This window comes from Cervus canadensis, chromosome 5, assembly GCF_019320065.1.
Source record: "Cervus canadensis isolate Bull #8, Minnesota chromosome 5, ASM1932006v1, whole genome shotgun sequence".
NCBI lineage: Eukaryota > Metazoa > Chordata > Mammalia > Artiodactyla > Cervidae > Cervus > Cervus canadensis.
The window spans coordinates 47,336,917-47,355,866 of record NC_057390.1 but is presented as its reverse complement, the minus strand read 5'-3'; the positions used below and the strand labels follow the sequence as shown (position 1 = coordinate 47,355,866).

Genomic DNA, 18,950 nt, shown 5'->3' with positions numbered 1-18,950 from the left:
GGGTTGCCATGTTCTCCTCCAGGGGATCCTCCCCAGCCAAGGATCGAACCCGTGTCTCCTGTGGCTTCTGCTTTGCAGGTGGAGTCTTTGCCACTGAGCCACCAGGGAAGCCCTGAGATCCTATTCATGGCCAGATTCAAGTTCCCTGGCCACCAGAAGATCCATGTCTCCAAGAAGTGGGGGTTTACTGAGTTTATTATTTATTTAAAAAAAATACCTATTTATTTATTTGCCTGCATCGGGCAGGTCTTAGTTGTGGCATTTGAGATCTTTAGTTGCAGCATGTGAACTGTTAATTGTGTTCTGTGGGATCTCAGTTCCTTGACCAAGGATTGAACCCAGGTCTTCTGCCTTGGGAGCACCAAGTCTTAGCCGCTGGACCATCAGAGAAGTCCCGGGACTTACTGTTTAATGTAGATGAATTTGAAAACATGGTGACAGAAAAGTGGCTCATCCGAGATGACTATGTAGTCAAATACATCCCTAATCGTGGCCCCTGGGCAAATGGTGGGCCTTGTGCTCAGGAGAACCTTGGCGCTGTCCCCTCCTTATCACACTCACCAATAAATCCTACTTTCCTGTTAAAACAGAAAAATGGCCTTCCTGATGTATTGCTCCACTTCACATCTCGATCCCTCCACGTACCACCCACCCCTGTGTGAGGAAGCCCAGTCTATGGGAAGTTTCTGGTGATTTTAGGAGGGTTTCTCCAAACTCAGGGAAACAAAAGGCCCCTCAAACTCTGTGCTGCAGTGGACCAACTGTGTGATCTGGAATAATGCCTCCGGCTGAGGGTGGAGGTGGAGTGTGAGCGGTGACTGGCCTACTCCACGCTCTGGGCGCTCCAGATCTGGCCACCTTTCTGAGTGTCAGGTGGCCATGGGGAACAAGGCCATCATGTGCTGGGCCTGGACACCTTCCAAACAGGCACAGCCTGGGTGTGAGAGTCAACAGGAGTGCAGGCTGAATGGTCCTGTTTTTACGCTGCCTCTGGGTGGATGGGGGGGGCCCAGCTGGGAGCTCAGAAGAAAGTGGGAGCAGAAGTGACTATTCTAGGTGGTAATGTGGGGGCCTTGGGCCTGCTTAATTAAAATATATATATTTAAAATTTGGAAATAATTCCAAAAGTTTATGAAAAGTTGTAAAAATAAAACATAGTTCAAAGAACATCTTTATTCTTTTTGTCAAGATTTACCTATTGTTGGGAATTCCCTGGTGGTCCAGTGGTGGTGGTGGTGTTGTTTAGTCACTTCAACCGTGTCCAGCTTTTTGTGACCCCGTGGACTGTAGCCTGCCAGGCTTCTCTGTCTGTGGAATTTTCCAGGCAAGATTACTGGAGTGAGTAGCCATTTCCTTCTCCAGGGGATCTTACCAACCCAGGGATTGAATCTGAGTCTCCTGCATTTCCTGTATTGCAGGTGGATTCTTTACTGCTAAGCCAGCAGGGAAGTCCCCAGTGTTTAGGACTCCACATTTTTCACTGTTGAGTCCCCAGGTTTAATCCCTGGTGCAGGAACTAAAATTCCACAAACTGTGTGCCTTCCCCACCACCGAAAATAAAAAAGATTTACCTATTACTAACATTTTACTCCATTTGTTTTATCATTTTATCATCTGTCCCTGCCAGTGTGTACACACACAGATGGACACACATATGTGTGTACATGCATAATTTTTTCCCTAAACAATCCAAAGTTAAGTTACACATGTCATGACCTTCACCCTGAATACTTCAATATTTTCCAAGAATATTTTTCTTGTGGTGTCAACTTTACAAATTGACCCTGAGCCAGTGCTTTAAGCTGCCATTGATCATCTAGTCTTATTTGTTGACCTTATTATGTCCTTGGGTTAAATCCCCTTCCCCGATTGAATATCTGAGAGTAGATACTGCAGTTGGTTGGCATGTCTCTTTAGCCTCCTCCTCTGAAACATTCCCTCTGCCTTTGTCTTCCACGCTGTTGAAAAGTCCAGGGTCTCTGTGACGGCTCTAGGCAGAGGTGGGTGAAAATGAGCTAACGTACCTCCTGCAGCCTCCATAATTTTGCCTCACCATCTAACCGTTGTTCATTTGGAATTACCAAGGATGGGACTAACTGTTTCACTGAAATATTTTCTTCCACTCAGATAATTTCTATCCCTTCAATGGTGTCTAACTTCATTTAGTTTGGCCATTTTGGAGAGAATATTTTATCAAATGTATCATAAACTTGTGTTCCTTTTTAAAAGAGGACATGCTACATCCTTTAAGTCTTTCTGGATGATCCAGGTCAAAACTCTAAATGGAAATCATCGTGCTTTGTTGCAAAACCAGCAATTATGGACACTTAGGGCCTGATTGGGTTTCCCTGGTGGCTCAGATGGTAAAGAATCCACCTGCAATGCGGGAGACCTGGGTTGGGAAGATCCCTTGCAGGAAGGCATAAGCCACTCCAGTATTCTTCCCTGGGAACTCCCCATGGACAGAGGAGACTGGAGGGCTACAGTTCATGGAGTCGAAAGGAGTCGGACATGACTGAGTGACTAAGAACAGCACAGCACAGGGCCTGTTTACAGCTCTGCACTAAATGATCACAATGACTCTGCTCTTGGGTATTCATTTTTGTACTTTTTTCCCCCCTGATTCTGAGATTCTAGTCATCTGCCATTTCTTATAGCTTCTGGTACACTTCTAGGGCTTCCCTGATGGTTCAGCGGGTGAAGAATCCACCTTCAGGGCAGGAGACATAGGAGATGTGGGTTTGATCCCTGGGTCAGGAAGATCCTCTGGAGAAGGAAGTAGCAACCCACTCCAGTATTTTTGCCTGGAGAATTCCATGGACAGGGGAACCTGGCAGGCTACAGTCCATGGAGTTGCAAAGAGTCAGACACGGCTGAGCAACTAGGCACACTTGTAGCAATTCTTTTTTTCTTTTTACAATTTATATTTATTTATTTGGCTGTGTCGGGTCTTGGTTGTGACATGCAGGATCTTAGTTGCATCATGTGGGATCTTTCTTTGTGCTTGGGCTCCAGAATGCACGACTCAGTAGTCGCAGTGTGGGGGCTCAGTTACTCCAATGCATGTGGGATCTTAGTTCCCTGGCCAGGTCACCTGCATCTCAAAGTGGATTTTTAACCCCTGAGCCACCAAGGAAGTCTCCAGAAATTACTCCTTTAAATGGTCTTGGGCTGGGAAGATTGATAACCCAATGTGCTAGAATTGTTTGTAAAGCAGGAATCCTAAGTGCTTTCTTTCTTTATTAGACACTTTATTTATTTAAAAATGTTTTTAAAACAAAATTCACACTTTATTTAGGTTGAAATTAATTATGCAAAAGTTTATTTCCTTCACTAAAAATAACCGCAATATTTTGTGTATTATTCCTAGGTAAACCACAAACACTTCTTTTTGTAAGTTTTCTATGTTTTGCTTGTAAATCAAGATGAGGCAGTAGACATAGTCATGTCTTCTGCGCAGCCAGTAGCTTGACTGTCATGCACTTACTGAATACACTTACTTGCATTCAGTAAGTGAAGTGATGGAAAATATCAAAGTTATCATGAATTTTGGTTTGAGGAAGCCACAAATGTAGCAAGCAAACTTGACATTCAGATGACACTCCAAGGGAAATTTCGCAGAGTTTAGCACAGTAACCTGGAATCTCAGCTTGCCTTTGACAGCTATGGTAAAAACACTCTAGATGTTCTAACAGTGGACCACATTACTCAGGAACAGAAAGATATATTCTCAGAACAGTACCTCAAAGCTCTTAAAATGCTTATCTCTGCTACCCTCTGTCATGGGACAGTCTTTTATTTTTAAAGCATATGAGTCTCCTGCCTTTGCAACCTCCATGTTTGTTGCACTCTGAGTTCTCTGCTACATTCTAGGTTGTTGTGGTCCTTGGATAAATCCAAGAAGTGAAGATAGTATAATACAGATGAATTGTTCTTCCTTGATTTTTACTGCTTTCTGTCTTAAAAAACAGGGGCTTCCCTGATGGCTCAGCTGGTAAAGAACCAGTCTGCCAATGCAAAAGAGACGTGGGTTCACTCCCTGAGTTGAGAAAATCCCCTGGAGGAGGAAATGGCAACCCACTCTAGTATTCTTGCCTGGGAAATTCCATGAACAGAGGAGTCTGGAGGGCTGCAGTCCCTGGAGTTTCAAAGAGTCGGACAAGACTGAGCGCACATGCACTTAAAAACAGAAGGGACACCAGAGACTGTCCTGGCTGACTCCTCCCCCAGAGGAGGAGGAGATGGGGGCCAGGGTGGGGCCAACAGGGTCAGCAGTGTTGTCCAGAAGGTTTGAGGGAGGGGAGAGCTGCTGGACACCACTGATAGTGGGCAGGTGACTGGAGAAAGAACCACGGTATTCTCACGCCTGGTGGTGATGGCCAGTGTGGATGGGAGAGAGCTAAGGGAGGCCAGAGGAGAGCCGCAGGCCGTGGAGCCGGACTGGCATCAGCGGTGAGATGGATGAGGGGTGAGGGGATCATAAACACCCCATTTCCTGACATACCCCATACAACACAGCAGCCCTGGGACTGACTCCTTCAAATACACAGAGATGATGACGCTGAAACACAGGCAAGCCCCTGCTCTCACAAGGGAACATCCTCCTGCAGGTGGGCAGCGGCTGACCACGTGGAAAACTGACTGTGTGCCTGAGTGGGGGGGGGGCTCTCCCCCTCCCCCACCCCCAGACAAGGCGCTGTGTGCGGCCCAGCTGGGACACACGCAACATCTCTGAGCTTGGACACAGCGACCTCTATCAGGAAAGGGAACCCCCACTGACCAGGGCACATCCTCGCTCTTGGGGATGTCCCCAGAACACTCCCACGGTGAGAGGAGCTCTGCATACGCTGGCACGCGTGCTCAGATACACACGTGTTCTCAGACACACGCAGGCCCAGGGAAGCCCTGGCCCTTGGAGTTTGGGGGCGCTGATCCGGACATCCTCCCCTTTCCAGGATTTTTGTCAACTGCAGCCTGACGATGGGGAAGATTGGCTGCTTCGGCTTTGACGCGGACTACACTCTGGCTGATAACGGAAAGGGGGAGGGGTGGGGGTGCGGGAGTGAGGAATTGGGGGCCAGGGGCGCCGGCCGGGGAATGGGCACCAGCAGGCCTGGGTCTGCTCGGCCCGTAGCTTACAAGTCCCCGGCTTATGAGACGCTGGCCTTTGAATTGCTGCTCCAGCGCTAGGTGTGCATCGGATACCCGCACGAGATCCTGCGCAACACCTACGACCCCACCTTCCCCACCAGGTGAACAGGGCCCGGGGGCGGGATGATGAGCCGAGTCCCGGCCCCGGCACCCCATTCACAGCCTCTGTGCCCTCACCCAGGGAGCTGGTATTCGACACGCTCTACGGAAACCTGCTGAAGGTGGATGCCCAGGGGAACGTGCTGCAGGGCACCCACGGCTTCTCCTCCCTCTCGAGTAAGGCACCGGCTGGGGGGCAAGGATGCTGCAGGAGAGACGATGGGGGCTGAGTCAAGCACACAGCAGGGGCTCGTCAATGCCAGCTGGAGATAGAGGGACAGGAGGATGGGGACAGGCGCGAAGGAGTGGCTGGGCCTGGCCGACCACTGGGGGGCGCTGTGGAGGGGGCATCATGGCATAGTGCTCACTGCCCCCTCTGGAGGTCTGGAGCTTCTACCCCAGCAAGTTCATTCAGAGGGACGACCTGCAGCGGTTTCACATCCTCAACACGCTGTTCAACCTGCCTCGTGAGGGCTGATGGGCTGAGGGCTGATGGTGAGGTGGTCCCGGCTCTGGCCTGGATCCTTGGGCCAGAGACTGACTGGCCTCCCCACCCCCAGAAACCTACCTCTATGCCTGCCTGGTAGACTTCTTCTCTGGCTGCTCCCGCTACATCAAGTGCGTTCTGTGCCCCTCCCCTCCCCCAGCCCTGGGTGACCCAGCAGGATACTGCTCCCCTTAGGGGCCAAGCCCTGAAGTGGGGGCTCCAGCAGAAGGCAGAGGCTCCTCCTGAGGGGTTCCAAGGGCTTCAAGAACTCAGTGGGAAGGCCTTAGATGTGGGAGCCCCCAACTCTATAACTGATACCCCCAAGGGGTGACCCTCGGCACAGGGTGACACCCCTCCCAAGAGGGCTGGGACATGAACCCAGTGTCCTCACTGTGGATGGAAGGATCCCACTGATGGGGCTCCAGGGTGGTGGTCACCTCAGGGGCCCTTATCAGCCTCCCTCCTGGCTTGACTCAGCTGTGACACGGGCTATCAGCATGGGAACCTCTTCATGTCCTTCCAAAGCCTCTTCCAGGATGTGATGGATGCCATGGATTATGTCCACCATTCAGTGCGTGTCCCAGGACCCCAGGCTGCACCCAGGTCCCCAGATCCCATAAGGGTTCACTCTGCTTCCGGTTGAGGATGGTGGTCTGGGTTCCTTCATCTTGGATGTAGGCATGTGCACACATGCCCATGTGCGCACACACACATACACACATGAGATGTGAACTCACAGCTCTGCTCCCTCCTGTGGGGCTGTCTCAAGGAGAAGACCTTGGATGACTTAGAGAAATACCTGGATAAGGTGTGAGTGGCCCTAGACTAGGGTCATGACTAAGCCTTGTCCCCCTTGTCCCCTCCTCCCCCAGGGCAGTGGGGCTGCTCCACCTTTCTCTGGCTCCTTCTTCAAGATGTGGACAGAGCTCTGCACCCTGGTCTTGTTCCTTGCCTTCCTGCCTGACCTGGGGCCCCCTGCCCACCCATGGGGCTGAAACCTGAGAACAGGCTCCCAGGGCAGCTCCCGGGAGGCCCCACTGCTGGAGGTGGCTCCTCTCTCTGCCCCAGGCACGAATCCCCGTCCTGCTGGACAAGATGAGGGAGGTGGGAAAAGTGTTCCTGGCCACCACCAGCAGCTACAACTACACAGATGTGAGTGTGTAATAGGAGGTGGGTGGAGGGGCGGGGCTCAGCCTCTGGGCTGGAGAACTTTCCTTTCTGGCTCTGGGGAAGCTGAGGCCCTGCAGAAACAGTGAGGGAGTGGAGAAGCAGTGGGGGTGAAACCCTCACTGCCTGGTTGGTATCTTGGGTTCCATTTCTTGGCCTCTTAAGGTCTCTGTGAAATGTTAATCACTCAGTCATGTCTGACTTTTTGTGACTCTGTGGACGGTAGCCAGGCTTCTCTGTCCGTGGGATTCTCCAGGCAAGAACACTGGAGTGGGTCGCCATTTCCTTCTCCAGGGGATCTTCCTGACCCAGAGATCAAACCTGCCTCTCCTGCACTGCAGCAGATTCTTTACCCCGAGCCATCAGGGAAGCCTAGGGTCTCTGTGACATTATCCATCTCCCCTCCATCTTGCTCCTGTGGTCCCCGGTGTGTCCTGTGGGCTGAGGGCCTTGGCAGCCGCTGGTCCGACCCAGCTAGGTGCTCTAACTCCTGGCTTGTCCTTGCTAGGCCATCATGACCTAACTCTTAGGTGCTGGTGAGGTGAGTGCCATGGGCCTGGCTGGTGGAGGCTGTGCCTAGGGCAGGGAGGCCGGGCCACCTTGCTGTAGGTCCCTCCCATGTCCAGCTCTCTCCTCCAGAGGAACCAAGGGTATGGGAGGGATCGTTTCACCTGAGTGGGCCCAGTGAAAACTCCCCAGTGGGTGCTGGAACTTCCCCAGTGGGTGGGAGACTGGTGACTTCAGCCAGGCTATGGGAGGAGCCTGGAGGGGTGGGGAGACCTTGGAAAAGTGACTAGATATTTGGGGAGGGGCTGGATGGGGCAGAAGAGAGTGAGGGAGGGGGTGAGAAGTGGCTTTGGCAGGCCTGGGGGTGGGCAGTGTGACATACCTTGTGGGGACCCGGCCAGCTAATGGGTAAGCAGGGCTCCAGCTGGGGGGCGGGGGGCGGGGGAGGAACCTGTTGGGGGAGGAACCTGTGCTCTCGTCTTGTGTCCCTGGGCCTCTGACTCTGTGCTATGAGGGACTCCAGGGGCTGCCACAGCCCACTCAACATCCAACGCTGGCCTCTGCTAATAGCTTTTGAGCACGTCCTGCCAGCGTGGCTGGGGATGCTGGGTGGTCAGAGGCCCAGATTCCTGAGCCCTGGGATGTCCCATCTGGCTGAGAGGCCAGGGCTGAGATGGGGGAGCTGGCGAGTTTTCACCGGTCCAGAGCCAGGCATCCCGGCCAGGTGTGGGTGGGGCAGCTGTGGGTGAGGACCTGGCTGAGAGCCTGAATCAGATTTTCCAGGCTGAGCGCGTGTGTTGGCACGTGCCTCGCCATGTGCCCCACCATGTCTCATCCACCCACCTGCAGGCTGAGGCTGCAGCCAGGCCCTGGAGGTCCTACTTTGATCTGATCGTGGTGGACACACAGAAGCCCCACTTCTTCGCGGAGGGAACAGTGCTGAGATGGGTCAACACGGTAATGCAGGGGTCGAGGCCTGTCCTCCGTGACCCATGAACCCACTGTGGGGAGGGAGCCCGCCTCTCAGGCTTGACCTGCCCTTGGTGGTGGCTGCTCTGCTGTCTGTCTGTCCCTGGAGGCAAGAATCCAGGGAGGTGACTCCTTCAGGGCCCTCTGTGGCCCCCTTCTCTCCTCACCCCATAGTTACCCCTGCCAGTCCCAACCCCCCACCCTCTCTGACCAGGGCACCCCTCTGCCCCCTCCAGGACACGGACAAGCTCTGTGTTGGTACCTACACTGGCCCCCACCAGCACTGTGCTGTCTACTCTGGAAGTACCAGCTCCCCCTTTCCCCTCCCTCCCTCCCTCCCATTCCTCCTTAGTGACCCTTCTTCAACTAGAAGCCCACATCCCGGGCCTGCCTGCCAGGACAGGACTAGGAGCCCCTGTCCCCAGCCTGCTCACTAGGACAGGAAGGACTGTGAGTGGGCCTGTCCTTCCCTGGTCCGGCAGGGTCATTGCACGTGGTGTGTGAGCTGCTCGGGGTGCGGGGGAAGGACATCCTATACATCGGGGATCACATCTTTGGGGACATCCTCAAGTCCAAGAAGCAGCAGGGCTGGCAGACTTGTCTGGTGGTTCCTGAGCTGTCCCAGGAGTTGGGCATCTGGGCCCCAGAGAAGGGTGAGTTGTAGGGGGCAGACCAGCAGGGGGCACTGGCCAGCGATGCTAACGCCTGCACCGTGGTCATCGTCCCCTCTCTCCTATGTGGGGTCAATAGTGACCATGATCATACTGTCTGCTCTGTGGTTTATGAGAGTGGATCTGTTTATTCATGAGGAAACAGAGACCCAGAGAGGTTAAGTGTCTTGCCCAAAGTCACACAGCCTGGAGGGCTAAAGCTGAGACTCACATCCTGTCTCCTGACTCCAGAGCCCTGTGGTGCTTCTGTAGTCCCAGATTTCCTCCCTCACCTGACTGCGTCCTCCCTACTCACCCTGAGAATTTAGTGAGTGCAAGGCCCAGTCCTCCAGCCGAGAAGTCAGGAGTTAGTATGAACCCAAACAATTTGGGCTTGTTCTAAGGGCTGGGTTTGAGTCACTGACGTCACAGAGTGAATGGAGATGCTGAAGAGGCTGGACACGCATCTAGTGGACCTGTACCAGTGAGAGCCCTGACCTGTGACCCCTACCCTGGGAGGGAAGCAGGATGGAGGGTGGTGGTCCATGTCCACGCCTGGCAGCAGGGTCCATGCCAGGTTGCTCAGGAAATCATGATCTGTTTCAGACTGGGCTTCCCTACTAAGCTGGACTCTGACCCCCTTGAGATGCTCACACTGACTGCTAGGCCCTTCCTCCTGAACCACTGACCCTCTCACACGTGGGCACACACCCAGCTCAGCGCCCCCACTGGGTGCCCACAGAGTGTCTCCCACCCCATGCCATCTGGGGAGGTTGTACCTGGAGTCTCTGGGGCCCCCAGCTCCTCTCCTCCTGGGTCAAGTGGCCATTTTTGCACCGGGCACACAGATGGCAGCAGTTACGGCCTGCAACTCATCAACTCCACCAAGAGGGAGATTCGGGGAAGAGCAGGGTGCTGAGGAGGAGGGGATGGGCCTGGTGGGGCAGAGGGTGAGGTGTGTGACTCCAGGTTGCCTGCCTGGATTAGCTCTTTCCCAGGTCCCCAGAACCCAGTTATGACTCCCCCAGTCTCCAGGAGTGCCACTGGGCCTTGTGAGCTGGTGCCCTCTGCTGGCCCACCTGCTGAATGACAGTAGTGTGCTCTTGAGGGGTTGAGGTTTTTCCATCTCCACCATTAACCTTGAGAAGTGCCTGCCTCCTGGATTGGGTCCTCATGTGACCGACTGCCTGGCTGGTGTCTGGGGTCAGCCAGACAAAGGGCCTGAGAAGACAGGCTTTAGGGTGGATGCGCTGGTGGGTCTGGGTGAGGAAAGGACACGTTCCCTAGTGTCTTTCCTGACGAGTCACTAGAGGTGGAAGAGTCCCACAGGGATTCAGGCCACTCGACCTTCCCAGGCCCAGTAGGGACCAATAGGGCAGGATCTCGGCTCAACCTCTTGTAGGAAATTCAGTGTTTTCATGCCGTGTGATCCTCCCACAGCTCCTCGAGGGGGACTGGACAGGGATTGTCACCTTTATTTTATAGATGGGGAAACTGAGGCACAGAAAGGGGAACAGGGAAGCCCTTGGTCACACTTGGTAACACGGGACCACTTTTCTTTTTTTAAAAAAACTGTTTGTTTTTAACCTGGGTCTTCACTGTTGTGCACGGGCAAGTGGGCTTCTTACTGTGGTGGCTTCTCCTGTCGTGGAGCACAGGCTCAATAGTTGTGGTGCACAGGCGTAGTTGTCCCCGAGGCATGTGACATCTTCCTGGACCAGGGATCGAGCCCGTGTCCTCTGCATTGGCAAGCAGATTCTTAACCACAGGACTACCAGGGAATGGAATGCTTTTCTAGATTCTGAAGGCAGGGCCTGTAATGAGGTGGGGCCTGCTAGGGGGGTGGTGTAGGAGTGGGGCTGGGTGTGTGGGTCTTACCAGAAAGTAAGTGATGCTGAGAGTGTAGAGCAGGCTGGTCGCTCTCCAGGGCCAGGCAGGGAAGCAGGGAGTGGGGCCTGGGGCCAAGCAGAGAGAGCTGCCCTACCTCCCAAAGCCCGCACTGGCTGAGCGCCATGGCAGCCCCTTCCCTGTGGTGGGCGAGGGCCTCAGCATCCTTGGTGGTGGTGGTGGTTTAGTCGCTAAGTCGTGGCCGACTCTTGCAATCCTGTGGACTGTCAGGCTGTCAGGCTTCTCTGTCCATGGGATTCTCCAGGCAAGAATACCGGAGTGGGTTGCCATTTCCTTCTCCAGGGTATCTTCCCGACCCAGGAATCAGACCCAGGTCTCTTTCATTGCAGGTAGATGATTTGCCAACTGAGCTGTGAGGAAGTCCTCAGTGTCCTTAGGGGATTGTTTCCCGGGAGGGCAGAGCTGGGCCTGACCCTGGTAGACAGGTTCACTTGTGGGTGATGCAGGTACAGGGTGTCGGGGGGAATGGAATCTCGAATCAGTGAGCTGCCCCTCTGCCAGAGAGTCAGCCGGGAGTTGGACCTGTGCTACAGTGTGATGGGCAGCCTGTTCCGGTGTGGCTTCCACCAGACACTCTTCTCCAGCCAGCTGATGCGCTACGCCGACCTCTACACAGCTGCCTGCCTCAATTTCTTGTACCACCCACTCAGCTCGCTGTACCGGGCGGCCCCGGAGCTGGTGGGTCCCTGCGGAACCTCCCTAGCATCCCTGAACCTCCGTCCCAGAAGGACCCATGGGTGGTTGGCCCTGCCAAGAGCATTTGAGGTCACCAGACCCCCCTCTCTCATCTCCAGGCACAAATGGGCCAAACCCTTGCAGATAACTGTCTGCCTCATAAAGAATGCTCTGGAGGGGTTATGGTTCTACAGATAAGATGCCTCTGCTAGGAAGTTTTCCTCCTGCTCAATTTTAACTCCTGCTTTAAACTGAGACTGCATTATCTCCCTAGTACACATGATACCACTTTCAAGGAGGAAGGCTGTGGTCCCCCTACCCTCAGTAATTGCAGTACAGTGATCGCAGGGGAAGTGGATGAAACAGCAGACTGCATAGTAAACACTCCAGCTGGTTTTCCTCTGGAAGACCTGGAATGCTTCTCAGTCAAGAGCAGGGAAGTGAAGGCGACAGTGATGCCACAGGGTTCATGGAGGCCATGAGACTGACCAGTGCAGAACTCCCCGGGGCATGCATGTCCCTTCTCCCAACGAGCAGTCATTATTTCCATCTTAGATGATGTACTGTCTGCAGTCAAGGATCTAGACTTGAAGCTAGTTCTCTGGGGCTCCATGCACCCTGTTTTTCTTGCCACTCTCAGCTGCCTTCCTGATAATTGAGAGCAGGAGAAACCATTTTATGTTTCTGGGCTGGGTGTGTGTGGTTTTTTTTAAATGATTCTGCTTAATGCTTAATATAACTCAGCAAAGTAGGTTTTCGTCTCCTCATTTTACCACTGGTGAACTGGAAGTGCAGAGAACCTAAATTACTTAGGTTCAGACTGCTGCTAGGTAGGCTGCAGAGTCAGGATTTGAATCCAGGGCCACTTTGTCCCCTGCACCACACTACCGCACTGAGCTCTCGTTGTGCAGCCTCTTCTCATCTCCGGGCTGTTAAATGAGCAGGCTGGAGGATTCCTGTAGGCAAAACAGGGCGTCTGAGGCGTTATCGTGCAGTTAGACACCGTTGCTAAAGTACAGACCAGACAGGTGAAGAAACAGCATCCGGAGCACCCAGGTGAAAGAGTTGAAGAAACCGGAACTTACCCAGCAGTGCTGCCTGGGATTTTTGAGGAAGTGAAGTCCATCTGCCAGAAACTTCCTCCTCCTGCTGACCCTCTTGGGCTCCCTTTTCTGTAGCATCACTGGGCAGGAAGCTGGCAGCTGTGGGCAGAGGATGGCGTTGGGGGGTGTTGATGTGTAACTGGGGACTCCGGAAGGCCTCGGCACCGATGGCGCTCCTCCACCTCCTGTGTTGGTCCTTACAGATGCCCCATGAGACAGCAGTGGAGCAAGAAAGGGCCGGTCTGGTTCCCGCCTTCAGCCTCTTCTCCTGCAGCCAGAGGCTGAGTTACTGGGAAGTGAGGGCTGCCAGCGGACTGGCCGGGGAGCTCAGAGACCTTGGGGGCTCCTCTTGGGCTAGAGCAGGTGTCCCAGTGGAGCAGTATCAACCTGAGGGGTTATTTGGGAAGTCTGCGGGAGCTATTTTGTCTTCCAGTGCAATCATTCCTGAATATTCATGTAGGAATACATACTATTTTATTATATGTTGCTTTTCATTTCTCACTTGTTATAGTTAAGGTATGATATTGATTGTTAAGATTATAGAGACAATCATATTGTCTATGAATCTCAATTCAGAATCAAGAAAAGCAAATGCAAATATTTGTTTTATTTATTTTTTAATTGAAGTATAGTTGATTTGCAATGTTGTGTTAGAAAACACTTGGTTTTAAGATGAAGCAGGGGGTCTGAGAGGGCCAAGAACCACTGGCTGTCAGACTCACAGGTCCTGCTCGGCTGCCTGAATGGGGGCCCATATCTCCCCACATCTCTTCTGGATCATTCCTCTGGATCATTCATCCTCATCCTCTGGATCATTAATCCTCATCCTGGGAGAGGTGACAGAACACAGACTCTCCCTGGCCAGGCTTCCTCAGCAGGCAACTTTTATGGACACAAAGTGGAGGGGCTCCTTCTTCACCCCCTCTGTGACTCTGCCGTCTGAGTGGAGACCCAGGCTTTCCTGAGTGGCAGCCTCAGCTCCTCACCTAGTTCTGCAGCCCCGAGCCCTGTAGGAGGGTTCCTGTTTCTACCCTGGCATTCCCAGGGCTTGAGTTTCAAAATGCCCATCTTATCGGTTCCCTTTAGTGTGGTGGCTCCAGGCTCAGTTTACATTCTTTCCACCAGTGATTTTCACCAGGTGCCTCCCATGTGCCTGACAAAGTAGAAACTGAATTATGAGCCATTTTACTTCTGCCCAGGAGAAGCTCAAAATTCAAGTGCATCGATAATATTAAATGAGAAGCAAAAGAGATTAAGAAGAGGTGGGGAGAATACACAGAACTGAAGGTCCTAATGACCCAGATAACCATGATGGTGTGGTCACTCACCTAGAACCAGACATCCTGGAGTGTGAAGTCAAGTGTGCCTTAGGAAGCATCACTGCGAACAAAGCTAGTGGAGATAACAGAATTCCGACTGAGCTATTTCAAATCTTAAACCAGTGGTTTGCAACTATTTTTTCCCTCCCAACCCACCAGAGGACTAGACCCACTCCCCTCTGTAACTGTGGGTTCTCTGGAGATGTGTTGGTTATTCTATCCTCTCATCTCCATCCCAGGGCAGACTAAGGCATTTGGACACATTTCCTACCCCTGGCTGGGAGTCATTTTGTGAACCTGAGAAGCTTCCATAACCAGCTTTCTTTGTTTCTTGTAAGGCTGAGGGCAAAGAAAGGAAGACCAGGAGGGCTGCATGGAGGCACACTGAATCTAGGACATGGCTGGCATCACCATCCTCTTCTATGAGATATTTTTCAGATAACAGGAAAAATATGGGAGAGAGAGAAAGCAACCATATTGAAATCTCCTAAATGTAACAGATCTGGAGCCCAAGAGCCCTTCTTTTAGGGAGGAGGAAGGGGTCTTGTTCTCCCTGGCTGCTGGGCCATTTGTGTGTACCAAGTGGAACTATTTAACCCAGTTCCCCTGAGTGTATCCTTTCTCATCCATTTTTATTTCTATAAATTTCTTTTTAAAAATAGTGTTTCTGTGCACTCAATTTTTTCATTCTGTTACTAGTAATGACAATGGCTATAGATGACTTCATTAACTGTTCTTTCCAGTCACTGTGAAAGACAGCGAGATAGTCTTTGAACTTGATGTACGTACATGCATTAAAATCTATAAAAAGTCCTACTTGTGATTTTAAAACTTGATTCTTCATTCTAGTTGGAGCTCCTCCATGGTGTTAAGCCCTCGCCCTTCACTGAATTTGAGTTCACTTTTCTTGTTAATGGTATCACCTGGAGGCTTTTGTTGTTCAGGCTCTCAGTCGTGTCTGACTCTTTGCAACCCCATGGACTGCAGCATGCCAGGCCTCCCTGTCCTTCACTATATCTCCTGGAGTTTGCTCCAATGCATGCCATCCAAGCATCTCATTCTCTGTTGCCTCATTCTCCTCCTGCCCTCAGTGGAGGCTTAGAAGGAATATATGTTTGAAATGAAAGCATGTGATCCAGTTCGCTAGTTTTATTTTCTGTGGGTAAATAGGGGAAACATTTGGAATATCTGAGGATAAATAAGAGACAACAGGCCCTGTGCTCAGAGTTCACATTTTTTGACATCTCCTGTGCATTTTAGAAGCTTCCAGACCTTTCATTCTTCTTCCTGTGTTGACTTTTGGGCCTCAGAGTCACCAGAGGCAAGTTTTCCAGGAAAGGACTAGGTACCCCTGAACTTGTGTCTTTATTTTTTAAAGAAACAGAAAGTATATTTTTAGCTCTGTTTTCTTTCTTTTTAAATATTTATTTGGCTGCACCTGGTCTTAGCTGCAGCATGCAAACTCTTAGTTACGGCATGTGGGATGGAACCTGGGCCTCCTGCATTGGGAGTGCAGTCTTAGCCATTGGGCTCCCAGAGAAGTACCTGGCCTTGTTTCTTTAAACATTAGACTCTTATTAAAGGCCTACAGGATAGTATTTTACCAGGAAAACTGCTCAGACCCTAGGACACATGCTTTTCTTTGAAATACAGCAGCATTACAGAAAGTATTTTAATATTACAAAAATGAATGCTTAGAATTCCCTCCTAGGGCAGAGAGAATGCAGAAATGGCCTGGGGGATAAGCGGCCTGGCAGAAGATCCTTGAGGGGTCTGAGGAAGAGATGAGGTAGAGGGAGGGGAGAAGGGGTGGGGAGGGGGAGGGGGAGGGCAGCCCCGCAGAAAGAAGAGGTGGTCAAGGCCCTTTCCTGTGCTTCTCTATCTCACCTCTGCTCCTCCCTCAGGCCTCAGGGGCCTCCCACCTCCCTGATCCTCTTTCTCTGACATTTGTGATGCTTTAACATGTGTCCCCACTAGACTTGTGGCTCCATGGGGACAGGTCATTTGGGTCACCATTGTATCTCTGGTGTCCAGTGTCCTGTATGTTTTATTGCATGAGCCATGTAACCTGATTTATTATTACACTGGGTCAGCGTGTAGAATTGCAGGGAAAAGAGTGGGGCTAAAGATATATCATAAAGACCAGAGGAAGTGGGGAAAGGAAAGACAGCTTTGGATTAGAATTCTGCTCAACTTCTAGGAAGTCATCTGTATTTCTGTCTGGGGGTTGTTCATTTGATGCGGTGTTTTGTTTTTGTTTTTAAAAAAACACATTATATCGGGACTTCCCTGGTAGTCCAGTGGTTAAGACTCCACCTTTCAATGCAGGGAGTGCAGGTTCGATCCCTGTTGGGGAATTAAGATCCCACATGTCACGTGGCAACTAAGCCCATGTGCTGAAACTAGGATCGACATATATATGCTATCATGTGTAAATATTAATAGATAGCTAGTGGGAACCTGCTGTATAGCCCAGGGAGCTCAGCTTGATGCTCTGTGATAACTCTGTGATGACCTAGAAGGGTGGATGGGGCGGGGAGCATGAAGGAGGGATGTCCCAGAGGGAGGGGATATATGTATATAAATAGCTGATTCATGTTTTTGTACAACAGAAACTAACAATATTGTAAAGCAGCTATCAGTTCAGTTCAGTTCAGTTCAGTCACTCAGTCGTGTCTGACTCTTTGCGACCCCATGAACCGGAGCATGCCAGGCCTCCCTGTCCATCACCAACTCCTGGAGTTTACCCAAACTCATGTCCATTGAGTCGGTGATGCCATCCAACCATCTCATCCTCTATCATCCCCTTCTCCTCCTGCCCTCAATCTTTCTCAGTTATCAGAGTCTTTTCAAATGAGTCAGCTCTTCACATCAGGTGGCCAAAGTATTGGGAGTTTCAGCTTCAACATCAGTCTTTCCAATAAACACCCAGGACTGATCTCCTTTAGGATGGACTGGTTGGGTCTCTTTGCAGTCCAAGGGATTCTTAAGTCTTCTCCAATACCACAGTTCAAAAGCATCAATTCTTTGGCGCTCAGCTTTCTTTATAGTCCAACTCTCACATCCATACATGACTACTGGATAAAACATAGCCTTGACTAGACTGACCTTTGCTGACAAAGTAATGTCTCTGCTTTTCAATATGCTGTCTAGGTTGGTCATAACTTTCCTTTCAAGGAGTAAGCCTCTTTTAATTTCATGGCTGTAGTCACCATCTGCAGTGATTTTGGAGGCCCCCAAAATAGTCAGTCACTGTTTCCACTGTTTCCCCATCTATTTGCTATGAAGTGATGGGACCAGATGCCATGATCTTAGTTTTCTGAATGTTGAGCTTTAAGCCAACATTTTCACTCTCCTCAAGAGGCTCTTTAGTTCTTCTTCACCTTCTGCCATAAGGGTAGTGTCATCTGCATATCTGAGGTTAGTGATACTTCTCTCAGCAATCTTGATTCCAGCTTGTGCTTTATCCAGCCCAGCGTTTCTCATGATGTACTCTGCATAGAAGTTAAATAAACAGGGTGGCAATATACAGCCTTGATGTACTGCTTTTCCTATTTGGAAACAGTCTGTTGTTCCATGTCCATTTCTAACTGTTGCTTCCTGACCTGCATACAGATTTCTCAAGAGGCAGGTCAGGTGGTCTGCTAATTCCCATCTCTTTAAGAATTTTCCACAGTTTATTGTGATTCACACAGTCAAAGACTTTGGCATAGCCAATAAAGCAGAAATAGATGTTTTTCTAGAATTTTCTTGCTTTTTCGATGATCCAGTGAATGTTGGCAATTTGATCTCTGGTTGCTCTGCCTTTTTTAAAACCAGCTTGAACATCAGGAAGTTCACAGTTCATGTATTGCTGAAGCCTGGCTTGGAGAATTTTAAGCATTATTTTACTAGTGTGTGAGTTGAGTGCAATTATGTGGTAGTTTGAGCATTCTTTGGCATTGCCTTTCTTTGGGATTGGAATGAAAATTGACCTATTCCAGTCCTGTGGCCACTGCTGAGTTTTCCAAATTTGCTGACATATTGAGTGTAGCAGTTTCACAGCATCTTTTAGGATTTGATATAGCTCAACTGGAATTCCATCACCTCCACTAGCTTTGTTTGTAGTGATGTTTTCTAAGGCCCACTTGACTTCACAATCAGGATGTTTGGCTCTAGGTGAGTGATCGCACCATCGTAATTATCTGGGTCATGATCTTTTTTGTACAGTTCTTCTGTGTATTCTTGCCACCTTTTCTTAATATCTTCTGCTTCTGTTAGGTCTATACCATTTCTGTCCTTTATTGAGCCCATCTTTGCATAAAATGTTCCCTTGGTATCTCTAATTTTCTTGAAGAGATCTCTAGTTTTTCCCATTCTATTGGTTTCCTCTATTTCTTTGCACTGATCACTGAGGAAGGCTTTCTTGTCTCTCCTTGCTTTCTTCAGAACTCTGAATCAGATGGGTATATCTTTCCTTTTCTCCTTTGCTTTTGGCTTCTCCTCTTTTCACAGCTATTTGTAAGGCCTCCTCAGACAGCCATTTTGCTTTTTTGCATTTCTTTTTCTTGGGGATGGTCTTACTCCCTGTCCCCTGTACAATGTCACGAACCTCCGTTCATAGTTCATCAGGCACTCTGTCTACCGGATCTAGTCCCTTAAATCTATTTCTCACTTCCCACGGTATAATCATAAGGGATTTGATTTAGGTCATGCCTGAATGGTCTAGTGGTTTTCCCCACTTTCTTCAATTTAAGTCTGAATTTGGCAATAAGGAGTTCATGATCTGAGCCACAGTCAGCTCCCAGTCTTGTTCTTGCTGACTGTGTAGAGCTTCTCCATCTTTGGCTGCAAAGAATATAATCAATCTGATTTTGGTGTTGGTCATCTGGTGATGTCCATGTGTAGAGTCTTCTCTTGGTTGTTGGAAGAGAGT

At 50.6% G+C, this 18,950-nt stretch overlaps 1 protein-coding gene across 1 annotated transcript; it reads left to right on the top strand.

The window, feature by feature from the left end:
- The first annotated feature begins 4,294 nt into the window (after positions 1–4,294).
- Positions 4,295–15,979, top strand: NT5DC4 (5'-nucleotidase domain containing 4). Its single transcript, XM_043470351.1, is given in 16 exon segments — positions 4,295–4,452; positions 4,956–5,027; positions 5,133–5,252; positions 5,333–5,427; positions 5,595–5,717; positions 5,811–5,868; positions 6,215–6,308; positions 6,477–6,545; positions 6,806–6,889; positions 8,117–8,379; positions 8,595–8,683; positions 8,863–9,033; positions 9,463–9,514; positions 9,871–9,926; positions 12,915–13,110; positions 15,940–15,979. Coding segments are annotated over 16 exon segments (1,659 nt in total). The 5' UTR covers positions 4,295–4,375.
- Positions 15,980–18,950: the final 2,971 nt, after the last annotated feature.